General features: G+C 43.7%; 1 protein-coding gene across 2 annotated transcripts in view; it reads left to right on the plus strand.

The window, feature by feature from the left end:
- PAPPA (pappalysin 1) overlaps positions 1-26,604 on the plus strand; it is a 452,227-nt gene that overhangs the window by 317,145 nt on the left and 108,478 nt on the right. For both annotated transcript variants that reach the window (XM_039506691.1, XM_039506690.1), the window contains 2 exons: positions 7,323-7,830; positions 25,875-26,003. In XM_039506691.1, the coding sequence (XP_039362625.1) occupies positions 7,323-7,830; positions 25,875-26,003 (637 nt within the window). The remainder of the gene's footprint in view (positions 1-7,322; positions 7,831-25,874; positions 26,004-26,604) is intronic.

The following is a 26,604-nucleotide window of genomic DNA, read 5'->3' on the forward strand; positions in this document are numbered from 1 at the left end:
TGGGGACTGCAGAACCTTTTCCATAGTTTAGAAGAAAAACTTTTTCAGCAGGAATCCTTGCTATATAGTTCCTTTCCCCCATTTCATCCATGTGAAGTAGATTTTTGTCCAAGCACTGATTATTCCAGTTTTAGATTCAGCTATTAAGCTGGATATTTTATGAGCACTGCAACTGAGACTCAGATCATGATATGAAATGTTTTTTCTGAGCTTGGTAGAAACTGAACTGGTTTTCCATAAGAAGCTGTGACCCGTTGTTGGTTTCACCTCATCAAGATGATCAGGGAATCAGAAATGGGCGAGACAGCTGTCAAAGGTTTTGGTCTCCTTAAAGAGGGTGAGAGACAGAAAATAGATTGTGTGAATAATTCACATTGAATAACTTATTTGATGTATCTAGCCTCTTTTTTTTTTTCTGTCCGTTGAATGTCCACAAGCAGATCTCAGTGCTCTCAAATGCATCCCCCACTGAAGTTCATCTGACAGATTGTTCACATTTTTAAAGTCTGTGTTTTAATCACAAACAGTGAATGGATGATACTCAAAAGTTAAAACATGCTTTGTGATTGGTTGTAGAAATTCCATGCCATTATTTCTGTTCCTTGACTTGTTGACTTATAACTACTATAATCAGGAGGAGGTATGAAGAAGCCAATGGGACTTTGTATCTTTCAGGGTGAGGGAACAGAGAAGCAGGATTAGAGAATTTTGGATCATTTGAAATAGAGCTGTATAGAGGATGGAAGTCTCATTTCACAAAAGATCTTGAGATTTCAAACTCTGGCTTTATTCAGAATCGGACCAAAAATAGAAAACTTCTAAATTCTCCACGAAGGAAAATTCTCTCCTTCCCTCCCTACCCCCCCCCCCAATTAGTTTTGGGTCTCAGTCAACCCATTTTGTTTCTATTCATTTTGTTTACATGTTGATGTTCTCTATACCTTTTCTAATATATCATAAATATAATACAAAAGATAAACAATGTTAAAACAATGTCATTTCAAAACAAAAGATCGAAATGTTTCAACATTGTCAAAACTCACCCCCCATCCCAGTTTTCTTCCAAAATGAAATTCTGGTGAAATCAACCCCATTCTGCAAAGCATAATGATTTTGACAGACCCGCACAATGCATTGGAATATGTGGTTCTGGCGAAATTTTTCCAATTAGTGCTAATTTGAAACCACCTTTTCCTTCTGGATCACACAGGCCTAGCCAGAGGCAATATTGCTAAAAAAAATAGGCGACTGTAAGATATTATTAGCAGGCCACAGAGTTTACATTTAATTTCCTCTTGTCGCAGTGTGTGTGCCTGCATATTCTTAGCTATGAAAAGTGCAGTCAGATCCTTATCTATCTCATTCAATTGCAGTTGGGCCATAGCTTTAGCGAGGGGTTTTGGAAACTGTGTCCTGCTGCTGTCTTAATCAACCATGTCCTCTCCCATATATAAGATATACTAAGCGGATGGCATTTGCTGGTCTGTAATTTTCCATCATCACCACCCAGTCACTGGCATATGGTAACTGTGTGTATTTGGGTTTGCGCACTTGGTCTTAGTTGCAAATAGCCGAGTTAGATCATTACCTGACTTGGTTAATTGTTTATCTGCGAGTAGTTAGCAAGCTTAAAAATCACTTTCTGCAATGATTCATGTGTGTAAACACTCCCCTACTTGAATGTCGTGGAAAGCAGCCCTAAAAGTGGAAAAGGCATGGTCCAAACAAGCTCATTTTAAAGTTTGAGCCAATATTCCTGGGAAATACTTTGTGGTGCTCTTCCAGCTTACCAGAGAACCACAGTTCTCACCTGCATCAAAAGCTACAATGAACCCAATTGGTGCAATTTTGAACCTTAAGTTCTCTTTGTCAGTCAAGGGTAGGTTGTGGCTGCCTGTGTCATACTAATTAAGGGAAGTCTGGGAACATGGAATAGCCATGGTGGATCAGACCACTGAACAATCCAGTACCCTGCCTCTGACAATGGCCAAATACATTGCTCAAGAGCAGTTCATTCCATATTCGAATTTGAGCTGTCTTAATCGTACCCATACGTCACATGGTATGTGTCTTTGCCCTAAATGAATGTGTGCAACTGAGTGAATCGGGGTTTAGTGTGGTCACTCATGCTTGCAAATCCAAAATGCACTCTTCGTGTCCGTTCTGCACTGCTTGATCTGACATTGACATGATCATGATCATTAATTAACTTTTTTACATTTATTTGCGATATTTGCAGTTAAAAAAACATAAAGCGGCATTGTTTAATTTAGTGCTGCCATGCTTGCATGCATTTTTTTTTTTTTTTTTTTTCTTGCTTTAGAAACCCAAGTGTGTGTGTGTGTGGACTTCTACTTCTTTCACTCTCTAAAGTTAAATTATATTAAATATAAACTTCAAACTCTGATTAAATCATTAATTCATTCATTCCAACATTTTCAGAGACCACCATGATCATCTTGTCTAAAATCCAGCATAACGCAGGCCCTAGAACTTCCCCAAAAGAATCTTTTTTTTTAAAAAAAAGCATCCAGTCTTGATTTTAAAATTGTCAGTAATGGAGAATCCACCATGAATCTTGGTAGGTTATTCTGGTGGTGAATTACTCTCACTGTTAAAAATGTACACCTTATTCCAGCTTGATTTTGTCTAATTTCAACTTCAAGCCATTGGATCGTGTTATACCTTTATCTGCTAGACCAGGGGTCAGCAACCTTTCAGAAGTGCTGTGCCGAGTCTTCATTTATTCACTCTAATTTAAGGTTTCACGTGCCAGTAATACAGTTTAATATTTTTAGAAGGTCTCTTTCCATAAGTCTATAATATATAACTAAACTATGGTTGTATGTAAAGTAAATAAGGTTTTTTAAATGTTTAAGAAGCTTCATTTAAAATTAAATTAAAATGCAGAGGCCCCCGGACCTGTGGCCAGGACCCGGGCAGTGTGAGTGCCACTGAAAATCAACTCGTGTGCCGCCTTCGGCACACGTGCCATAGGTTACCTACCTCTGTGCTAGACTGAAGAGCCCATTATCAAATATTTGTTCCCCGTGTAAGTACTTATAAACTGTGATCAAATGACCCCTTAACCTTCTCTTTGTTAAGCTAAATTAATTGAGCTTCCTGAAATTCTTTAAAGTGGTAAGGTCTGTAGTTTGCTCAGGCTTTCAGTCTATGCAGCGCCGTGGCCAGGTATATAGTGTAGCTAGTCAGAACTGCTGTTGCTTAGTGTGGATAAATGTCCAGTATTAAACTCTCTGCAGTTGGAGTGAAATTCACCCTTGTGGGTGAGTTAGCCCATTGGCTGTGTAAGTGTTGCACAGGGATTGTGCTGGCAGGGGTGGATTCTACCCTTTCTGAGGATGTCTCTCATTTGTGCCAGAGGAGTCTGCCTTGCAACACATAGGGGATTTGAAAACCTGTGATAAGAAAGTGGGGAAGGTGAATGGAAGAAAGACAATGTGGTCCAGTGGATGGGGCGCTGGCTTTCGGAACCCTGAGTTCTACTCCTGGCTCTGCCACTCACGCACTGTGTGACCGTTTTAAAAGAGCCCCACCTCAAGCCTGATTTTCAGAGGCACTGAGTGCTTGCAATTCCCAGGGAAGCCAAAGTGAGCCGTGGGTGCACCATACCACCGAAAATCCTGCCCGACATGTATCGGTTTGGGCGCCCAAAAACAGGAAGCCAAAGCCAGTGGCCACCTTTGAAAACCTGGGCCTGGCCCCAAACCACTCTGTGCCTCAATTTCCCCATTTGATAGCACTTACCCTCCCCCGTCGACGATCCCTTGGGGATCTGTGGGTAAAACGTTTTCTTTGGGCTGCTGTCAGGGGCTCAGTGTACCAGCTACAACGTAACCGTTGGACCTGACCACGCATACACACCGCAGCAAATGTTCTGAGATAATCTGAGCTGGATAGATTTTTTTTTTTTGCTACTCAGATTGATCTAACACTCAATACTTGTAAGCCTAGCAAGAATGAGGTCGGGGGCGGGGTGGCTCAGCAGTTGCCCAGTTGGAATAGTAAGAAAGGGAGAGCTAACTAAATAAATAGCACAGAGCTTGAAACAGAGCCCTGGCTTCCTTCAGAGTATGTCACTGCTACTTGAGCTTGGGTCTTTTTCCATGCCTGAGGTAAGTGGCATTCCCACTGCACAGTGCTCTGTGTGAGGGGTAGAAAGGGTACGTGTGGAGGGGGCTAATGGGGAAAGGGTGTCACTCTTTGGCCCTCTGCCAGGACTGCACTTGCTGTAGAGAAATCATGCTGCATCTGGACTCCTTTTGACTGAACTGGAGTGTCTGTCCTACCAGCCGACCTTCAGGGAAAGAAAATGAATAATAAAGCATATTTCTAACACGTCAGACAATGAGAAAAACTCATACATTGGCATTTTCTTTTTAAATTAACACTCATGTCCTCTCTTAATTGTGTTTGACCAATGCGTTGTTTCCCTTCTTTTCTTCCTCTATTACATTCGGCTGTGCACTCTCTCTCTTTATCTTTACTTTCCCTTCCTTCTCTCCTATGCTATGTATTCTCTCTGTCCAGCTGACTCCCTCTCCGTGTGGTTATTTGGGAAGGAAGAGGGAATTTATAGCTCGCACTGGATTCTGTTACCGACTGTTCCACCCATCCGACCTCTCTGGATCTTTCAGTACATGATTTCATGCCAGATTGTAATGTTACCAACTATTTGGGAGCCCAGCAAGCATTGTGGCTTTCATTAGCTTTTAGTAATACCTCCTGTGTTGTAGAGCAAAGCCAGTGGTGAGAAATGTAAGAGTACATTTTCTCGTCATTTCGTCACAATGGGTGAAATTCACCCAGCACAGAGCCAACACAAGGTCGATGCACCACTTCCGTCCAAAAACCTGGGCTTCCATGACACGGCATCAATAGTGAATTTCACCCAAAGAGCCTCTGTGAACATTTCAACCTCTTAACCGCACAATGTAGCTGCCCTTCAGAGTTATCAAATGCACTTAATTTTTTCCTTTGTGTCCTTTGGAGAGAAATGGATTATTTGAAAGTGATTCATAGATTCCTAGGCCAGAAGGCACCATTATGATCATCTAGTCTGACCTTCTGTCTAACACAGGCCAGAGAACTTCCCCATCACTCTCACTGTTAAAAAATTATGCCTTATTTCCAGTCTGAATTTGTCCAACTTCAGCTTCCAGCCACTGGATCATGTTATAGCGTTTTCTGCTAGACTGAAGAGCCCTATATTGAATATGTATTCCCCATGTAGGTGCTTATAGGCTGTAATCAAGTCACCCCTTAACCTTCTCTTTGTTAAACTAAACAGATTGAGCCTCTTGAGTCTGTCATTACAAGCCTGGTTTTCTAATCTTTTAATCATATTCCTGGCTCTTCTCTGAGTCCTCTCTAGTTTTCAACATTCTTTTTGAATTGAAGATACCAGAAATAGACACACTGTTCCAGCCGTGGTCAGACCAGTGCCAAACAGAGAGGGAAATCACCTCTCTTCTACTCAAGATTCCCCTGTTTATGCATCCAAGGATCCCATTAGCCCTTTTATCCAGTGTCGGACTGGGAGCTCATGTTCAGCTGGTTATCCACCAAAACTGTCAAATCCTTTTCAGAGTCACTGCATTCCAGGATAGAGTTCCACCCTCCCCCCCTCGCCCCGCATCCTCTAAGTATGAACTACTTTCTTTGTTCCTAGATATATACATTTAGATTTAGCCATATTAAAATACATATTGTTTGAATGCATCTAGTTTACCCAGAAATCCAAATTGGTCTGTATCAGTGACCTGTCCTTTATATTATTTACCACTCTCCCAATTTTTGTGTCATCTGCAAAATGTATCAGTGATTGATTTTTTTTGTTTACTTCGTATTAATAAAATTTTTTAAAGAATGTAGAACCAACAACAGAATCTTGCAGGACGCCACTAGAAACATTCCTTGTTGATGACGATTTCCTGTTTACAGTTATTTTTAGAGATCTATCAGTTAGCCAGTTTTAAATACATTTAATGCGTGCCAGGTTCATTTTATATCATTCTAGTTTTTTAACCAAAATGTCATGCTGCACCAAGTCAAATGCCTTATAAAAATCTATGTCTATTACAGCAACATTATTACCTTTATCAACAAAACTTGTAATCTTATAAAAAATCAAATTAGTTTGACAGGATCTACTTTCCATACACCCACATTGATCAACATTAATTATATTACGCTCTTTTAATTCTTTAATCAAGTCCCATATGAGCCACTCCATTATCTTGTCCCAGCTTGATGTCATACGGACAGGCCCATAACTACTCGGATCATCCCATTTACTGTTTTAAAATATTGGCACAACATTATCTTCCTTCCAGGCTTCCAGAATTTTCCTAGTGTTCCAAAACTTATTGAAAATCAACATTAACAGTCCAGTAAGCTCTGCAGCCAACTCTTTTAAAACTCTTGGATGTAAGTTATCTGAATCTGCTGATTTAAAAATATCTAACTTTAGTAGCTATTGTTTAACATCCTCCTGAGATACTAGTGGAATGGACAGAACATTATCCTCATCATCTGTTCATTCCCCTCCCCCCAAACATGGAATAAATGTATTGAACATTTTCACATTTTCGGTGTTGTTGATAATTCTTCCATTTCCATCCACTTATGGACCAATAGCATTGTAAGGGTTCTTTTTGTTCCTAATATATAATAAAATGCCACAAGAGGGTATAGTTAGCAGCAGTGGGGTGAAATTAAAGTAACGAGACTTGAGGCTGATTGTTGGAAAGAATCATCTGCCACTGTGAGCTCTTTCAGACTATGGAATAGTCACAGTGGTAGCAACCTTCACTTGAAATTGGAGACTGAAAATACGGGGCCGGGTTTACTGGCACCTCCAACTGTTTTATGCCTCTCTGGTGACAAAAGGTAGTCCTAAGCTTGGCTCAACCAGCCAGTTAAACTATGTTTTTGGTTGTTTTGCATGGCCATCATGTGCTGGTGAATCCAACTCATATTGTACAGTAGGGAACAATCTTGTATTAGCAGCTGGACAGGACAGATTACCGAACAGCTCATTTCTTGCCCTAATTGCTGTGTCAGAAAACCTTTCTGAAATGCAATGTACAGTTTTAGGTAGCCTCCTACCTCCTTCCACAGTCTCTCAGTCCTGATATCTTTCATCCTTCCATCTAAATGTATAGCTTACCTCCCTGCCTGGAGGTGGCCTGCTCTGCTCTTAGCCTGTAGGTTTGTATTTCAGAAGACTGTGAAATCAGTGCTAAGCCATAGTCTCTAACATCCTTTATCTCTCTTCTTTGCTTCTGCCTTTCCTTCAGGTCACCCTGATGTTGAGCAACCTTGTAAACCCAGTGTCAGGACTTGGAGTCCCAACTCAGGGGTCCACCAGCACACAGTACCGCCAGTCTGTCCCGAGCCCCAGGGCTGCTATCTGGAGCTGGAGTTCCGCTATCCCTTGATCCCAGAGTCCCTCACGGTCTGGGTGACATTTGTCTCCACGGATTGGGACTCCAGCGGAGCAGTGAATGACATCAAGCTTCTAACCATCAGCGGGAAGAACATCTCTCTGGGGCCCCAGAATGTCTTCTGCGACATCCCTCTGACCATCAAACTGAATGCCAAGCAGGTGGGCGAGGAAGTGTACGGCATCCAGATCTACACCCTGGATGAGCACCTGGAGATTGATGCGGCTATGCTGAGCTCCATCCCACGGAGCCTGCTGTGTGCAGACTGTAGACCCATCCGGTACAAAGTGCTTCGGGACCCTCCCTTCCAGACTGGTTCTCCATTTGTCATCTCAAACCTCAGCAGGAGATTCGTGGACACGTAAGTATCCCTAGTCCGAAGGATGGACAAACTGTTTGGAAATGTCTCTCCCCATAAAATTACACTGGAATGGCAGGGTTCTGAAATACTTAGAAAGGCTGACTCTCCACAAGAGAGGGCACTCTCAGGGTATATGTCTGGAACTGGAGGTACCAGAATCACATGAGACAACCTGATCTCATGGGCTTTCCAGCCTAGATTTGCAGACACAAGAAGTTCAGATCTTTTTTTACCGCACAGACTACCAAATACTTATCCAAGTTCTGAACTTTGTGAGAGAACCCAAGAGAGGGTTTTGGGACTAGCATGGTGACACTCAGAAGAATATCTTTTCTAAGAAATATGTGTGTTGTGGTAGGGAATCATTTGGAGTGCTCTGACTGGGAACACCCAAAGCTGAGGGTGGCAGGCGGGTGGGAGAGAGGGAGGTGCATATATTTGTTTACATTTTTAATGAATTTATTTCAGCTACATTTGCATCCTTCTTATAATCACTTTCTGAAGTTGAGTTTTGTTTGCAGACTTAAATGGGACTTACATGAAACGTGCCTTTTGCAAGTTCTCTGTATATAGGTGAATTTCACACTGGGTTTTAGCCTAAAGCCTGATTAGAAGAGTTATGCTTATCCAATCAGGGAACATAAACATTGCCATGTGACTTTTATGAGGCCAATCAGAACTTAAACTATGCAGAACTTAAGCAAAAGTTAAAAAAAAGCAATAGTGTAATAACTTCAAAGTAATTCATGCTCTGTTCACAGAAAGAAAAAAGCATAACTGTTTAATAAAAGTATTCTTTGGTAATTACTCAGTCACCTTTAGCAACGCAATGAAGCCCTTTTGAAAAGTAACATCAGATAAAAGGAACAAAGCTGCTAAGGAAACCACATGCTAATTAAAAAAAAAGATAATCTTACTACTAATATCTAATAGCAAGGAAGACCACAACTTCCTAAAAAGTTTCCAAATATAATAAAAGAGACTAATTAACAATCCAATAATTATAAGATACCACCACTCTGGCAGCCCAATTGTACAACTGAGAGAATGCAAATTGTCTCTGAGCGCATGAGAATCCAGGTTAATTATTAAAACCAAAAAATGTACATCATTGGGACTCCTCAGATGCTTAAAATTAAGCATGCGCTAAAGTATTTTCCTGGACTGGTGCTTTAAATTGCAGTAGTTGCTGACACTTACAGTAAATAAGGTTATTGACCTATTGGAAATATGGGAAATTGTGAATTTTCCCATGGTTTTTGCTGCAAACGCCTCTTTGCCTGAGAACTGGCCCTTTCTTATTGGAAAAAAGGACTGGTTTTTCTTGAAACATCTGCATTCCTTAGCACAAATTCCACAAAATGGGCCCAATTCTGAGTTCATAATGAAATGTGGGGGGAAAAAAAACCTTTGAATTCTAAGCTCTCTTCTATCAAACTTTGTTCTGAATATTTTTCAGACCTCTATCCAATAGTCCTCTTACCTGGATTTGAGAGAAGTCGGATTGCCTTGTGATTGGGGCACTGTCCGGGGATTGAGGACACCGAAGTTCAACTCCCAGCTCTGCTCCAGGTTCTTTTGTGACCTTGGACAAATCATGAGGGACAAAACTTTCAAAAGTACCTAAGACACTTAGGAGCCTAAGTCCTCTTTTTAAAAGTGACTCAGACTCCTAAGTGCCACTGAAAGTCAATGTGTCTCATAAGTTCACGAGTCCCTTTTGAAAATGGGACTTAGGCTTTTATGTCACCTAGAGCCTTTTGCCAATTTTACCGTGGGCTCTTTGTGCCTCAACTCCCTCTCTGTAACATGGGGACAAGAGAACTGCCCTGTCTCCTGGGTGGGCTGTGGGTAATAGCTCACGTACTACAGTGGTGAGGGCCAAATAGATCCCTCGGTAGATTGTGTAGGTGCAGCCTCGGATTGGTTCTTTCTTCTAACATATGGCAGAATCCTTTGTAGTCTCAGTTAAGAGTTAGACTGAAGCAGGATAAGCTTTCCATCATCAGCCTGTGCTGAGTGTTTTTTACTCACCAAGCAGAAAGGAGAAGGCTGCGGGTGGTCCCTCACCCAGGCACCTGTGAAAGAGAAGCTAGAATATGTCCCTATGTAAACACGTACATAAAATATCGCTTTGAAATATCTCTCAGCCCAAATTCTCTTCTTCCTGCATGTTTGACTCTGTATAAGTGGAACTCGGCACCCTGCTACCAGCTGACAGCGCAGCCTATCTGTCTCTCTGTAAACCCCAGGCCAGTTACTCCTCCTCGTTGTTTTTGCATGTTTCCATATTGACTAGCGTGGCATCCACACACGTATATAAAAATATTGTGGAGGAAGTTGCACGTCTCTTCCCCTGCCTCCTCTGACCTTGGTCTCTGTTTTCTCTTTTCTTCCTAAAGAAAATATTTGCTTGTTCTGTTATCTCTGAACAAGATCTTTTCCCCAGGTGTGGCAGTGATGAAAGGAAAATTAATTTCTCGTACCCTCTTCCTGCTGGTGGAGAGAACATCTCCCTGAGCTGAAAGGGGAGACAGTCTTAATGGATAGCTCTTGCCTCGTCAGCATTAGGTGCTCTTACAGGAGAGAGAAAATAGCTAGAGTAATGTAAACCTTTTATTAAGGAACACAGAGCCATCCCAACCCTGCCTGCTCTCAAGTTGAATTAGAATCCCAGCTCTCGGCGCAAGCAGGCTGAGATCAGGGAACGTTTCAAAAGGATGGGGCTGAGATCTGAATGGCCTCTTCATCCCTGCAGATTATAGAGGAACCGGGCAAATCTCAATCGCTTCGGATGACTTTGAACATCCAGGTTTGCTTGACTCCATTAAACAAAGTGAAACTCATCCGCTATGAACCGACTATAAACCAAAAACAGGGGGGGAATAAATCAATAAAATAGTCAAACCAGCTGCCGTGTGAAAACGCTGAGTTCTTCCCAGCTGTAGGAATAAGTAGAGAGGGGCCTGGCCTGCAAAGTTCCCCAGTACTCCTGGGGGTTCAGCTCTGGGGTTTTCATTCGGGCTGATCACTAGAAATAATTAGAGATGGTCAAACCAGTTAACACAAAACCTTTTGGACCCTGCTGTGGCCGGGTACTGTGACACAGTTAGAGCTGCCGTGGAATCAGGATCTCAGCATTTGTTCTGGAGCAAAAACCCTTGAATTTTTAGGGAGAGTTTATTAAGTCGAGAGAGTCTCGGACGGGAAGCTTTCTCCAAGGTGTTGCCGTCACTCACAAAAGATTTGTCCTGTTTCATAGCCCCAGTCTCCACTGGTCTCCCCCTTTTCATGAGTGCGGCCTTTTTTATCAGGAACAAACGTTGGAGAAGAGAAGCCATCAGAGAGCCCGCTCGCTGTGTGCATTGGTGGCAATGGGCAGCCTACAAAGAGCCTCTGCACTGACAGAGGTGGTCTGTTCAAAGTTCTCATTTGTATTATAGCTGTACAGTGTGTGCTGGAACTCTGGAGAGACTGAGCTGTCACTGAAGAGTCCACAGCTGGGTTGTATTGTTCCGATGAATTCCATTACACACTAAAATCCTGGGATCTCTGTCCTCCCGCCACGGGGCATGAGTAACTCCCATTGAAGTCAGTGGCACTTGGCTCCATGGGGAAGAAACTCAGACCCTCACCAAAGATCCCACAATAAAATAGGAACATGAGTGCACAGGGGATACAATAGGGATTTCACAGTGTCCCTAGAAACCTGGGCTCCTGCCTTTATGTCTGTATGTGGCAGTGATGTAAACTGGTACTGAGCCAACCATTCGTGTTGCAGTACAGAGAGTTTAGCTATATCCTTAGCTACATGGCAGGTTGTTCGTGAAACATGTTTAATTTTTTTATCAATCAGTCGGTTAGGGTTTAGATACAAATGTAACGCTTGTAGCTGGCTATGCGGGAGTGTCCAGGATGGGGAGAAGGTGCATGCGGGCTTTGGCTCCTGTTATTCGCTTTAAATGGTAAGAGGCTGTGGAGACATAGCGTGATTTGTATGTGGTAGCAAAAAACCCCTTGATTCTTCACTGTACTATACCAGTTTGACACTGGTGGAACTCCATTGTCTTCAGAGGGGCTTTACTGGTGTAGAACTGAAGTGACGCAAAGGAGAGAATCAGACCCCCAAGCTTCATCACAGCCTAACTTTGTATCCTGCCTCTCACACCCATCCTCAGCCTTTTTGGATGGCGAAATCATTTGTATTGTGGCTATAGTGTTACATTTTGCGGCAAGCTGGAGACTGTTAACCACCTAGAGTCTGACCAAATGTGCTTTGAAGCTTTTTCTGTTTTGGCCAAGTCTTGGAATCTCCCTTCGTCAGTTGTCATTCAGTCCTCAAGCAAAAGTTTCAGTAAAACCAATTACTGAGTAAGGACTTCAGCAATTAAGGCCCGATCCAAAGCTCATTGAAGTCAACGGTCAATGGGCTTTGGATCAGGCCATTAGCCAATGATGCAGTTGAAAATAATGTGAGGGGAGAAAGGGACGTGACACAACTACTCAGAAGACAGCATACAAATGACTTGAGCAAGAGAGAGGTTGTTGGTCCAAATTGCAATTGACAAACCTGGACTCCTGAATCCGTTGCTTGTGTATTCTTGCTAAGAAGCCTGAGGCGAGGCATGGGGAACTGTACAAATTGTTCGTAAAACTTCTGAGGTTTGGAGGCTGGTTTAAGTTTGCTTCCAGAGGTGTCATAGGACACTTGAAAGTGTACGAGACAAGGGCAGCTCCAGATTCCTCTCCAGCATGAATGTGACAGCTAGTCCAAGACAAAGGACTCTGGCTGAAGTAGAGACCTTCAAGATCACTGCCACCAGGCCCTGGGGGGAATTCTTTCCTCACCCCCACACCTCTGACATACATCTTAGACTGGGCAGGGAGGATGACTAATTCTGTTCCCACATGCCAGGTATGAATACCTACCATTGCTCACCCACACGCAGCACACCAAGTGCCTGGCAGAGAGAAACCAAAAAGAGAAAATCCACTTTTTTTTTCCTTTCCACTATTCTCCTTAACATTCCTTTCAGAGCGTTTCCTTCCCATGTGCAACGGTACTAACAGCTAAAGTGTATGTTGCTATTGTTTACAACCTCCAATAGTGTGCTAGGTACTTTACAGGAGAAGTAAACCAGGTCCTTGCTTCAAAGAGCAACAATCAAATGTTAGAGGCTAATATTCCTGCTGTTGGTAGGGATTATACAGCTCCATTTAGCTGATCAGACCTGGCAGCTGGCAGCCACATTCTTTTCTTTTCTTTTCTTTTCTTTAACTAGTTTACTACTGGTTTAAAAACGCCAGGTTATTTTTGCAAGAGAATGAAATCTGCTTCCCGCCCCCTACAGAACAGGCATTGCAAGTCTCCCTTGTACCACCCCCTGCCAAAATGTTCTAGTCCTGATCTGGAGAAGCAAGAGGGCACATTCATTCTCCACTCCGCAGGCAGTTTTTTTCTGTTAAATCTGCACAAAGGTGCCAATTAGCACCAGCTCTGGTGATGGATTGTGATTATTAGCTGTTGTGGTTACTTACGTAACACCATAGCTACGTGTGGCACTTTACAAAACACACAGCTCCAGATTCTCTGTGCTGGCTGATCTGCATTTGATGTCAGATCAGGAATGGGAGAGCAAAGGTGGGTTTATGCCTTAGCAGCACTCTGGTCCTGACACGGGGCTGAGACCTTTTTTGGCCTCAGATTCAACTTAGGGTGTGTCTACACTGCAACTAGGAAGTGTAATTCCCAGCCTGGGTAGAAATACATGTGCTAGCCCACCAAAAATAGCAGTGTAGTTACGATGGCACCTGCAGCAGTTCAGGCTAGCTGCCTGGATACATACCTAGGACCTTGTATGGGAATGTACTCGGTGGCTAGCCTGATCGGCTATTTTTAACATGCTAGCTCAAGCAGCGCTAGCACGAGTACATCAGCCTCAGCGGGGAATTACACCTCCAGCTCTGGTGTAAACCTCACCTTAGAGGAGCTTCAGAGTTGCTCATAGCTGTCTGTGCTTCCTAGGTGATTCCAGCCACAGAGAATAGGTAGAATGCAGAAGCACTCTGGCTATGATTATTTTCTGCCTAGAGATACTTGCTTCTCCAGGGGCTGGGAGCGGCGATGGAGAGTTGCCATTATGCAAAGAAAATCCGCAGGAGGCACGTTGAGATGGATTTGCAGCCCTGTGCCCTGCCAGAGCCATATAGAGGGGCCAAGAATGTGGACCACTATTGAGTTGTGGACAGATATCCATTAGAACATGAACTGATACCACCAACTCAAGCATTGTTGGCCACCAAGCAAGCATTAGTTGAAGATGACAGATTTCAGTCACTACCAGCCATGGTTGCATATGAACTGGCAACCTAGCAACAGGGTTTTTAGCTGCAAGATGATATGAAGGTTAAATGGGACCTTTCCCATTAGGCAAAATAATTTATTGCAGGTGAAACAGTCTCAGAGCTGCGGTGAATTAGGCTGTACGTTACTCATGGATAATTACTGTTCGCTGATGTTTCCCTTTTTATGTACCTATTATTTGGGTTTCTAAATAAGGCAAGAAGCCCCAGGAATCTCCCAGGAATAACAAATGCATTTTCTTTGCTTGATTGAGGAAAGAAATATTGGACAGGCATGTGTTATGCAACAACTTAAAAATAACTCCTTTGAAAAACTTGGACTGAGCTTTGAATACCACAAGAGAGGCAGAAATATGTTACCTGCATTTTTATCAGCAGCATCAGCTAGTCCAGTTTTCTCTATTACTTTTGTAACTATTGGCCTGATCAGTTGCTGGGCACTTAGTTTTATATCTTTAATATCTTTTGTGTGGGATTCAAATACCAAAATTAGATACGTTCATGGAGGATAGGTCCATCAATGGCTGTTAGCCAAGATGGTCAGAGATGCAAACCCAAGCTCTGGGTAGTCCTAAATCTTTGACTGCCAGAATATGGGACTGAACAACAGGGGATGAATCACTTGATAAATTGCCCTGTTCTGTTCATTCCCTCTGAAGTCTCTGGCACTGGCCATTGTTAGAAGACAGGATACTGGGCTAGATGGGCCATTGATCTGACCCAGTGTGGACATTCCTATGTTCTGTTAAAGATGGAACTCAGAGTCAAATCAAATGGGGATTGAAAACGGAGCTAGATTGGCATTGCAGTACTGCTCTGCCCTTAGTACCACATTTGGATAGGACACCAACGGGCCCTATAGAAAACCCTTTTAGGCATATAATGGCTTACACATATTCTGAACAAAGAGAGGAGCCTATGACACCCTGAGCAAAATTAACCTCTCAGGCTTGATCCTGTTCATTGTGGCCAAGGTTTTTAAAAGTGACTAGTCAGGGGGTTTTGTTTGTTTGTTTGTTTGTTGTTTTTGTTTTTGAGGGGGTGGGGAGCTACCTGAGACATCTAATAGGGGCGTGGTTATCAGAGAGATAGTGCTCGGCACTTTTGAAAATCGGGCCTCTTTAGGGTATCTCAAGTTGGGCATCCAAAATCATTAGTCATTACTGAGAATCTTGGCCTCTGAAACGAAATACAATTAACTGGATCATTGGTTCACAGTGCTTGTTTTTAAGTATGACCAGTTGCAAATGTAATGACAATAGAAGAAGTTAGCTCATGATGGGACTTTAGCTGGGTAGAGAGAGGCCAGTGGAAATAGGTTCCATTTGGTTATTAAACCATTAAATAACCACAAGTGATCTCCTAATAGGACTTGTCATAATTTGAAGTGGATTAAGGCAAGGCACAGAGCCCCTACAGAGGGAATCCTGACAGAATATTCCTTTGGAATAGACACATCATCTCCCTGCACAACTGACAACAAGCGCAGATACATTGTATGCATGAGAACACCCACATATGCTATTAGGAAGCAGTATCCTCCAAAGAGAGGCTCAGGACTCTGTGATTTTTTGGTGCCACTCTCCTAAGAAGAAAAGTTCAGGATAGCAGAGAGGTGGTTTAGCTGAGAAAAGAGGAATCTCAAAACCTCTGTGTGCACCCAGGTCTTGATCCCAAACCCACAGAAAATCAATGGACAGTCTCCACTTTGGATCAGTCCCCTAGAGTATCCGCTCGCAGGGCTCGGTCTCCTCACGCTGGGTGTTTTGCATCTCTTCAGGATTACACAGAAACATTAGAGTATTAAATTCTGAAAATGAGGCCTTGGCTCAGGATTGCTGAAAGGAAATCCTAGAGGTCACGTCTGGATTCAAAGACTCTACCTTGCTAATGACCTCAACCCTGGAGGGACCTTCCTCCCAGGGACATGCTCAGAGGTGCAGGACTGATCTTAAAACCAATTGAACTTCAAAACCAATCTGCAGCTGAACCATCTATATGCTGAGTCCTGCCTGGAAGAGCCTACGGACCATCACAGGGTCCCCATCATTTCTGCCAAGAGCCTTTCTCAATTTAAATTAATAGGGTCTGAATCAGGCATTTCCCAGGTAGCGTAGTTGTCAAAATCAAGTTAAAACACTGGTAGCAGTCTTGTCAGTGGAATGCTTTGTGCAAGGGAAAGAAATGTCAACATCATTAAAGGGGTGAGTAATAAAATGCTGGCCACCCATCTTGGCCTTAATATCTCAAAATTATAGATCAAAGCTAAGGTTCAGCAGTGACTTGCTGATGATGGCCCTTCCGAGCTCCAACCTGCCTCCTGGTTGGTTTGCTCCCATCTCAAACTGACGCACTGTAGTTGGGTAGCTGATTATTTGCCAGATCCCCAGCTGGTTTATACCAACTGAAGATCCATCCTGATACATTTTAGCTTCCAGACCGGTGCTGGGTCAACTCCTAACAAACCCTCTCTCTGAAATTGCTGAGACAGAACTTCATAGGGAACTGTTCTAATTGAGAGGCTCTCGTACCTTAAATGAACATCACCTGAAACCGTGCTCAGGAAACAAACAAACAGATTCCTCCCTCCCACCCCCCGCTTCTTTAATAACCAACAAGTGCTGAGCCCCTTAACCTATATACTTCCATAAAACTGCCTCTCGGGCACAAACTCCCATCTAAGACTTCGGACCTCTAACAGTTACTTTATCCTGGAATTTGTAACTCAATCCCATTAAGAAGCTTCAGAAGGAGCTTGTCATCTTCTAAAGAAAAAAATCTTATTTTGTTTAACCAATAAATTTAAAAATTGTCCATCAGTGTTAAAAAGTTTGTTTAAAAAAACAAACAAGAAATATCTTGGTGACCTTGGCTGCAAACTTTGTTTTTTATTAAATTTGCTACTGTGTTTTAAATTGGTACCAGGGCAAATACTTGTACGATTATATCAAAGTCTGCTGGAGTTAATCAGTTGCATATATATGTTTGCTACTTTAAAGCCTCGTGTGTTTGCATGAAGGAAGAAAATGGTCTATTTAAAGGAAAAGTTTCAGTGGTTTAATGTCCAAGTTATCTGCTAGCAATGTACATGGGGCTCAGCTTTCAGAGTTAGGTTGCTATATTAACGTGCGCATTACTGCGTTTTGACCACTCAGAACAGCACCAGTTACGTATTATAGGAAACTACGTGCTGATCTGAGCACCAAGTGTAGAATGGACATTTTAACCTAGGTTGGAAATTGAACTCATTTTTTTTGTTACACCAGTGTAAATCTGGAGTAAGTTTACTGAAATAAGTGGAGTTACTCCTAATTTATGCCAGTGTAACTGACAGTAGAAACTGTACCATAGCTGTCTATCTTTAATCTTGTATTCACGGGTGTCATTGTTTCCAGTGGTATACAAAAGCATGTTACGTGCAAATATCTGTTTCTAATTGATTTGATCATTGCTTTATCGTTAATATCTGCGACATTGTAGACGAGACATGTGGAGGCTCCCTAGCATTGTGGAAGTGGGGAAGATGTTGACATTGACGAGGTACTAGAACTAGCTTGCCAAGACAGAGTTAGAAAACAAAGTTGGCTGAGGACCTGGTCTAGTTTCTGTTGAAGTCAATGGAAAAGTCAGACTCACGGTTGCTAGAACTACTTGGTAATACAAAAGGTGCTACACAAAGTACTCAGTTGAGATGAAAACTTGAGGCATTCTTGTTATTTCCCCCGGCTATGGTTAATACCAACAGCTGAGTTGATGAGCAGGACATGTGCACCTCTTATATACTGCATGGAAAACCACTGTCTATGTCAAATGGTCAAACATGTTAGAATCCAAGGGCCAGATCCATAGCTGGTGGAAATGGGCAGAGTGCTGTTGATTTCAATGGAGTTATGACACTTTATGCCAGCTGAGGATCTGGACCCAAAGTTTGATTGTTGGAGTTCAGAGCAAGGCACCCAGGAATAGAATAAAAGGCAAATCAATTAGACTAATTAATGTCTATCAGATCAGACAAAAATCCATGTGAGACAGTTTGTTTGTACATCCACTTGTGTGGGGTCTAGGGGGAGGTGTCAGCCAAATCAAACTCTGCCTGTGTAAGTGTGACCTTGGGAGGGGAGATTGAAACACATTCTTTGGAGACAGGAGGTATGACTGGCAAGGATATAACATTTCCAAGTCCAAACGGTCCAAGTTGCTCAGGCAGTTTGTTAGAGGAGACTTCGTTTCTCTGCACTGTTCCTTCCAGGTGGCTAAGAATTTCGATCAGGCCAGGGAATGGAATGAGTGAGGACTTTTTTTTTTGAAATGGCAACTGCCTAAATTTCAGAAGCGGCATATGGTTCTGCACAAATAACTGCCTCTGATGCATAAACATCACACGTTGTGCAAGCTGGTAGGAGATGAGGTAGCTGGTAGAGCTTGGCAGGACGTAGATTCAGTGCCGGTGCAGTTGGATACTTTCGCATTTGCAAACATCTGCCCATGTTCGTGAATGGTTTATAAACATCAGCTGATGATCAGGCTGCAAACAACCCCTAGTCGTCCTCCCACTGCTCTTCCAAGAGGTGCCCCATGGACTCTGGGACCCTCTTCAACCAACATACGTTTGCTGTATTGAGGGCACTGTGTGGCCTGTGTATCCCTCCTGAGTTCCCGCAAGACGTCGGGCAGGGATGTGTGACTGTTCTGCTCCCCAAGCTGGTTCATTTTGGGAGTGAGGATGAAAGATGCCTTACATGGTTTCGGCTTCCCCCAGTACTTAGTGTTTTTAGGGTGGGGAAGCAGTCTGTACCCCATCACCTCTCCTTCCTGCTCCCTATTCTCACTTCCAAACTGGCTTTCTATGGAACACAGCACCCCATAATCCCTAGGGTAATTATTAGGGAGACCCGTCTGCGCCATAGCAAGTGCATGCTGCGGATTATAGGTTGGGGACAGGAGAGGCAGTGTGGTCTAGTGGATAGGGCACTTAGTTGGGACTCAGGAGACAGGATTCTACGCCTTGTTTTGCCACTGAGCTGCTCTGGGACCTTGGGCATGTCACCTCACATCTCGGTGCCTCTGTTTCCCAACCTAACCTTTGTGTCTCTTGTCTATTTCAATTATAAACTCTTCAAAGCAGGGGCTGTTTTTCACTACGTCTCTGTTCAGCACCCAGCACGAATGGGCCCTGATCTGTGCCGGGGCCGCTAGGTGCTACTGTAATAATAATTTTATTAATAATAATTCATAAATAATAAGGCTACTCCTGAGTGAATCTCAGCCCAAACAGAGCCAGTATTCATCCTTGCCACTCTGTGAAACTCTTAGTCCGTTCAGGTTTAATTTGAATTTCAGGCAGAGGGACAGGGTAAAATCCGGCCAGTCATCTCCAATCTTTACTCCACAGGGAGCACAGCCAGGCGCCTGTCAGGTTTATTTAATCCTGCCACTAACTTGTTTTGCTCTCCCTAGTGAACAGTAAAAGCCAGAGGACGGCACATGAGCCCAATCCTCCCGTTAGAGCCAAGCCTATCTTCCATAGAAAGAGAAGAATCTCAGCAGGAGCCTCCTTGGCGTTCGTTTCTTCTAAATCAACTTTGTGCCAAGGAAACAGGCGGGAGGCTTGTTTTGAGGCCCTTGCATCTGCCATGTCGCTTGGCTTATTCAAACAGCGAAAGATCTGACGGCAGCTGAAATAATAGACAAGTGCAAGAACTCGAGATTTTTGACGTCCTTCTTTTGTTTACAAAATTCCATCACCTCCCTCCCAGCTTCAAAATCAGACAGGAATTCTCTTCATTGTCTTGTACCATGCCTCTCATACCACTTTTATTTAAGAGAGAGAGAGAGAGCTTACAGAAGAGGGGAAAACAGCTCTATTTGTACAGTCAATAACAGGTGTGATCAATATGTCCTAAAGTGACCCTCTCCCCTGGGGCCATCTGTTATAGGAAGAGCTTTTATAAGCACCCTAGGCTATGGGAGCATGAAAAGCCACAGTGGCACTTCCTAGATGCTCTTCCTCTTGCAGTGGAAGTAAAGTCTAATGACCCTAGCTTCAAGCAGAAAGGATGGGGCAGCTCTCAGTAATCCAGGAGCATGCTTGACCACAGAAAAAGAGATTAGTTGATTCTCTACTACTTTATTGAACCTCGTTTCTTGACCTGAGCTCAGGACCAATCCTGCAGAGCATCATCTCTGAGCTACAGAGCTCCCTCAGCTCCCATTAACTTAAATAAGGCCTCTTATTTTGGTGCCTAAATATGGGTTTGAAATAGCATATGAACTTGGGCAGAGCACTTCTACCTGTGCCTCTGTTTTCCCTCCCATTACCTTGCTGTCTTGCCTATTTAGATGGTCAGCTCTTTGGGAGATAGACTGTCTCTCCCTGTGGGTCCTCACTATGCCTTGCACAGTGGTACCTGGATCCCAATTGGAGCCATTACTGTAGTGTAAGTAATGAATAACAATCACATTAATCAAGAGGAGCAGTGCAGACTTATCTAAGTTCTCCTGCCAACATACCTCAAGGAAAGGAGGAATTTAGTCTCTATGGGTCAGATTTTTAGGGGTATCTAGGCACCTAACTCCCATTAAATCTCACCCTAGCTCCATTCCAATTTGTGATCAGACACCTACTCCCATGGAAGCCAATGCGGAAAACTGCCATTGGTTTCAGTCAGTCAGGATCAGGCTTCCCGTGGCCAGTTGTGATAATTCTTGTGGCACTTGGACCACTAGAAGCTGGAATGAGACCCCCCCCGATCTTGTTTCAGCCTGAACATGGCTAACTCACTAGTGTAACATGCACTGTGGGGACTTCAGGACCATGGACCAAAGTAGGGGATGGGTATAACAAATATGAACATGGCAGAAATTTCAAAATGGTGGGAAAGGGGTTCCTTGCCTGGACTCAGGTTTTCATTATACAGGACAGCCACAAAGTAGAGCTAATCAAAATGGCAAAATACTGGGCAGTTCTATGTCTGTGGAGAATCTTCAGCTCCTCAGGATTCAGGCTTTGTGACCATGGTTGGCCCACCCTAGAGCAGTTGGTCCAAGGTGTAGCAGCCAGAGAAAGTCAAGGCCACAGCTGGTCACTGCCAGCTGGCTTCTTGCTTTGCTGGGCTAGGCTTCATCACTAAGGAAGAAAACCAAGGGCAAAGGTGCTGGAGGAAAGCAAGGCTCCAGCTGGGACATGTGGAAGGAAGGGCTGATTCTGGGGTGAGAGGAGGGCTGAAAGAGAGAGTCTGTTCAGAGAACAAAGTCTGTGGGGGAGCAGGACCCAAACTTTTGGTGGATCAAGTCCCCATTTAGGAGCAAATAAAGGCTGGGCCTTCTTGGGAACACTTAAGGTGTTGTGGTTACAGAGCTTTCCTTCACCCCTCCCACACACCCTTGCTGGAGGCAGCCATAATTTGGCTGCAGGTACTCAAGACATTTGGGTGCAGTGGCTCTCCGCCTTCTCCTTACATGATAGGAGCACCTGGCTAGCCGTCTTTGCAGCATTCATTACTTTTATGGAACTCCATGCTCTCTAGGGGCAGAAGCTGGGATGGTCTCTAAGAAGATTTTCAATTTCATGACAAAGAGGGAACTTTATAATTAAAAATCTATCTATCTATCTATCTATCTATCTATCTATCTATCTATCTATCTATCACTTATGCTACTAAAAACACATTGGCCCTTGAAGTGGGAAGAGAGGGTGCAGGGAGCTGCTTTCCCTCAATGTAACCAAACAGGAGACATCTAGAATGGGGCTGATTTCCCTTGCAGAGTAGGAGAGGCAGCTAGTTTGGCCAAAGGTGCTGAGTACCCTAACAGGGACATACCCAGGCATGCCTAGGGTGCAACCCTAGCTCCTGCACATCTGCAAACATTCAGGGGAGTGCGCGCTGCAACTCAAAAATCCACAATCCCTCATGTCTAGGGCTCTACCAAATTCACAGCTATTAAAAACATCATGGGCCATGAAATCTGGTCTTCCCCTGTGAATTCTGGTCTTTTGTGTGCTTGTACGCTATACTATACAGATTTCACAGAGGAGGCCAGCATTTCTCAAACTGGGGATCCTGACCCAAAAGGGACTTGCAGGGGGGTCCCAAGGTTATTTTAGGGAAGTCACAGTGCTGCCACTCTTACTTCTGCACTGCCTTCAGAGCTGGGTGGTCGGAGAGCGGCGGCTGTTGGCCGGGCACCCAGCTCTGAAGGCAGCACCCCGCCTGCACCTGTACAGAAGGAAGGGTGGCAATACCGTATCATGCCATCCTTACTTCTGTGCTGCTGTTGGCGGCAGCTCTGCCTTCAAAACCGGGCTCCCGGCCAGCAGCCACAGCTCTCCAGCTGCCCAGCTCTGTGGGCAGCAGCGCAGAAGTAAGGGTAGCGGTGCCACAACCCTCCCCTACAATAACCTTGCGATCAGCCCACAATTCCTTTTTGGGTCACGACCCCTACAATTACACCACCATGACATTTCAGATTTAAATGGCTGAAATCATGAAATTTACAATTTATAAAATCCTTTGACAGTGAAATTGACCAAAATGGACTGTGAATTTGGTAGGCTCCTACTTATGTCGCCACTACATGGTTAGGGAGCTCTGCCCCATCATCCCCGTGGCATCATGGGGCCCTTTCAATGTTATAGGAACACTCTGGCTGAAACGGACACAGGAACGTGGCTAACAAGGTCACTTCTGAGAGACAAAGTGAAAAAAAAAAACCTCAAGTGCCCACCCTCCCCAATAGAAAGAGAAAAAGAAATAGAAGACCTCTATATCTCAATCTCCAAATATCTCCCTTGCTGCTGGAGAGAGGAAAAGCAGCCCTTGTGGTATTTCAGATGGTGTATTCTAATTCCTCCTCTAAACAGAGGAGTTGAGTCAATGCTTTTCAGTAATAGTGCCTCCCCCTGAGCGGAAGCCAGAGCGATCAATACCCTTTAGTCAGTTCTGGAAAAGGTCATTAAAAGACCATAGGTATAAATTTGAAAGAGCAGTTGCTCGCATCCTTAACATTAAAGATGCTCTTCAGCCTCAATTCCTTAAGTACCATCATGTGAAACAGCCATGCATCAGAACGGACGGACAGAGAAGTGGAAAGAGTGCATTATTGTTATTACTGTCCCATCGGATCGGTGGGAAGGCAAATGAAAAAAATAAATGGTCAAAATCTTGCTTATATCAATGCCCCCCAAAAGCGTGTCTTGTTGACAACTCCAGATACACAAACCTGAATATCCACTTGAGTGCTCATTAATGTACCTGATACATGGAAGAAAATGCTTTTGTTAATCTATCTGTTTTTCTGTGACAGGTTTCAGAGTAGCAGCTGTGTTAGTCTGTATCCGCAAAAAGAACAGGAGTACTTGTGGCACCTTAGAGACTAACAAATTTATTTCAGCATGAGCTTTCATGGGCTGCAGCCCACTTCATCGGATGCATAGAATGGAACACACAGACAGAAGATATTTATACATACAGACAATATGAAAAGGTGGACTTATCACCACGGCTTTGCATATTACTACGTATATCCACTTTAAAACACTCATGTTTCTCTCCAAGTTTGGCACTCCAAAGGAATGCCAAAGCATTAAATAACCACACACGGATTGTGACAAACAGCAATGGATGAGTTAATGTAACTTAAGTCCCAAGTGGGAGGTTCTGAAATGCCACTCTTGGTAAGCCAAACTGAGTAGGAGAGTTGCCATCAATTGCAAAGTATTTGGCATGTTCATGCTGCAAGTCCTAAGTCATGTGAGTTTAAAACTCCAGATCTACACTTAAAAACTTATATCGACATAGCAATGTCAGTCAGGGAGTGAAAAAACATACCCCATCAACATTGTTATGCCAACAAAAAACCCCAGTGTAGACACAGCTATGCCACAGAAGAGGGCTTCTGTCAACATAGCTAATGTCATTCAGGGAGGTGGTATTCTTACGCTGGCAGAAATACTTCTCCTCTTGGTGTACGCTGCATCTACACTAAGAGGCTATACAGGCTCCATAGTGTAGACAGATAGTCTTTGAGTTTGTAGCCCAGGTGTTGCTCCACCTCAGGAACATCTGTAACCAGCGTCTGCCTGTTGTATCCAATTGGAAGAGTCACTTGGAGCTGCCCACTCTCCCATTTCCCATCCTCTGTGGGTCACTCTGATCTAGCCTTGCTTTAGCTGGAAGTGCTAAATCTGCCTTTGACCACAGAGATATCTGACAGACTGAATTTTCTTCTCTGTGGTGGATTATTAAGGTAGGGGGGCTTCTTAAGTTTGCTAGCAGTAGTATGCACAGAAGCACCTTCTGAAAAAGCCAGAGTGATGGAAATAGGGAAGAAGATTGGTTTTGTGGTTAAGTTCAGGGCACTAGCTCAGTTCCTGGCTTAGCCTCCATATTCCTTTGTGACTTTAGGCAAACTATTTAATCTTTCTGTGCCTGAGGAGTGGTTCTATAGTTCCTAGTCCTCCACAGTTAGCAAAGAGGTCCAGGAGGTGTTTCAGTAGAGAAATGTCCTTTCTGCCTCCATCCCTAAAGCTAGACTGTAAGAATCACTTGCTCTGATGGGAGCCATCTGTTGTCAGATCATTTTCCACATGTGGGTAGCAGATTGCAGTGGGAAAACTCCCACCTCGTTTTATAACTAGTGGCTGGATTAAGCCAAATCACACTGGGACAAACTAACCCAGCCGTCATTCTTCCCTGACATACACATAACACTCTCCCTATATTAACTCTTGCATTCAGCCCTTGACCGCGTAATTGTGCACACTCAGTCCTTCCTCCCTATGAAATTTCCTTTCCAGTCTTCTAGGCACACCCAGTCCTCTGCTGCCTATTCACTCATAAACATAATCCTCACCCCATGCTTAATATAGTGCCAGTCCCTCTGCCATGACACTCTAGGACCAATTTCCCATCCCATAGCTTAGCAAACATGGACTTTGTAAATCATTCTTTTCCTATGGAAATTCTAGTCTAGCCAAATTTTCCTTTGCTGGATGTGTTTTCAGTTTGTTTACTCATGCAGATGTGTGCACACAGAGAAGAGACACATACACACAGGCTGCACTCTGCTCTCAGAGGCATGTGCATTCAGCTATCAGTAGGAATTGCATGTGTGCCCAAGAGCAGAACGTGCGTGAGAGTGGGAGTGGGGGAGGTCCAAGCTCACAGAGAGTGGCACATTCACTTGGCTGCAGTGACTGCCGTTATTACAGCTGCCTGAACTGTTAGCTCACAAATGATCTTTGTGAAGAATTTAGCGCCTTGCTTGGTTAGCAGCGCACAGGCAAAATTATCCTTCATCATTTACTGCCGCAAAATGCACCCACATTTTTGTACCCACTAAATCAGCTGTAGGGGCAAATCTGGGGAGCAAGCTATTTCACTCTCGGATTTGTACCTGCAGTCAAGCACTGTAGTTAAGAGCTGCCGCTACTCAGATTTGTGCTTGCTTTTGAATTGAACGTGGAAGCATGTGGGCACAGATTACTCCCACAAAAAGGAGGGTGCCTTGCTGAACACTAGTCCCATGTAATCCCATTCAAGTGACTCAGGAATGTTCTAGGAGCCTGATTGAATTAAGGACGTTTTCTGAGAAGCCTAGCCCCTTTTCAGCAGCCCCTTTGCTGACCTGTATTACTGACTGTATTGTGCTGCTCACGTACTGTTTCCTCTCTTGTGCCGTAGGGAGTTGAGTGAGAGCGTCGTGTATACGTACCAGGTTGCAGTTATTTCTGGGACAGAGGAGAGTGAACCCTCCCCCATGACTCTATATACTCATGGAAGTGGATACTGTGGAGATGGGATTATCCAAAAGTAAGTGCGGAGTAAGCAAATAGATACAGCAGTGCTGCCTCTGTTGATCCAGAGATTGGGGTTAGAAGGAAATTACTGCCTCTCCTACATAATAATTACAGCTTTTGTCTTTGATACCTGATGTCTCCATAGCCTAGGCTGACTCTCAGAGGTAGAGAGACAAAGACCCACGTCTCTGATTATTACCAAGATGATAACATTTAATTGGAACTTAGTTAGGTCCTGCTGTCCTGACACCTTTATATATAGATAGATAGATATTTCTTAGTGTTAATTGCTGACAAAAAAAGAAATGTTCACAGCATCTTCGGTGCTGTCAGTAAGTGAGAAGTCCCAGGTGGGCTGGCAGTTGATGGACAGCTGGCACATGGGAGGCCAGGTTTCCAGGGCAACTTCAGTGCGAGGTTGCTCTGAAGGCCGCAGGAGCTGGGATGCATTTGGAGGTGACAGATTTGGGCTCCAAGGGAGAGTGTTAGTCATTGTAGGTTCTCAATCAACTCCTCCCTCTTCTTCCCTGCTGATCGACAGGCCACTAATAATAAAAATAATTATTAACAATTGCAGTTTATTTTTACTGTATTGAATTTATAGCGTGAGTGGG

This window comes from Mauremys reevesii, linkage group 19, assembly GCF_016161935.1.
Source record: "Mauremys reevesii isolate NIE-2019 linkage group 19, ASM1616193v1, whole genome shotgun sequence".
NCBI classification, from domain to species: domain Eukaryota; kingdom Metazoa; phylum Chordata; order Testudines; family Geoemydidae; genus Mauremys; species Mauremys reevesii.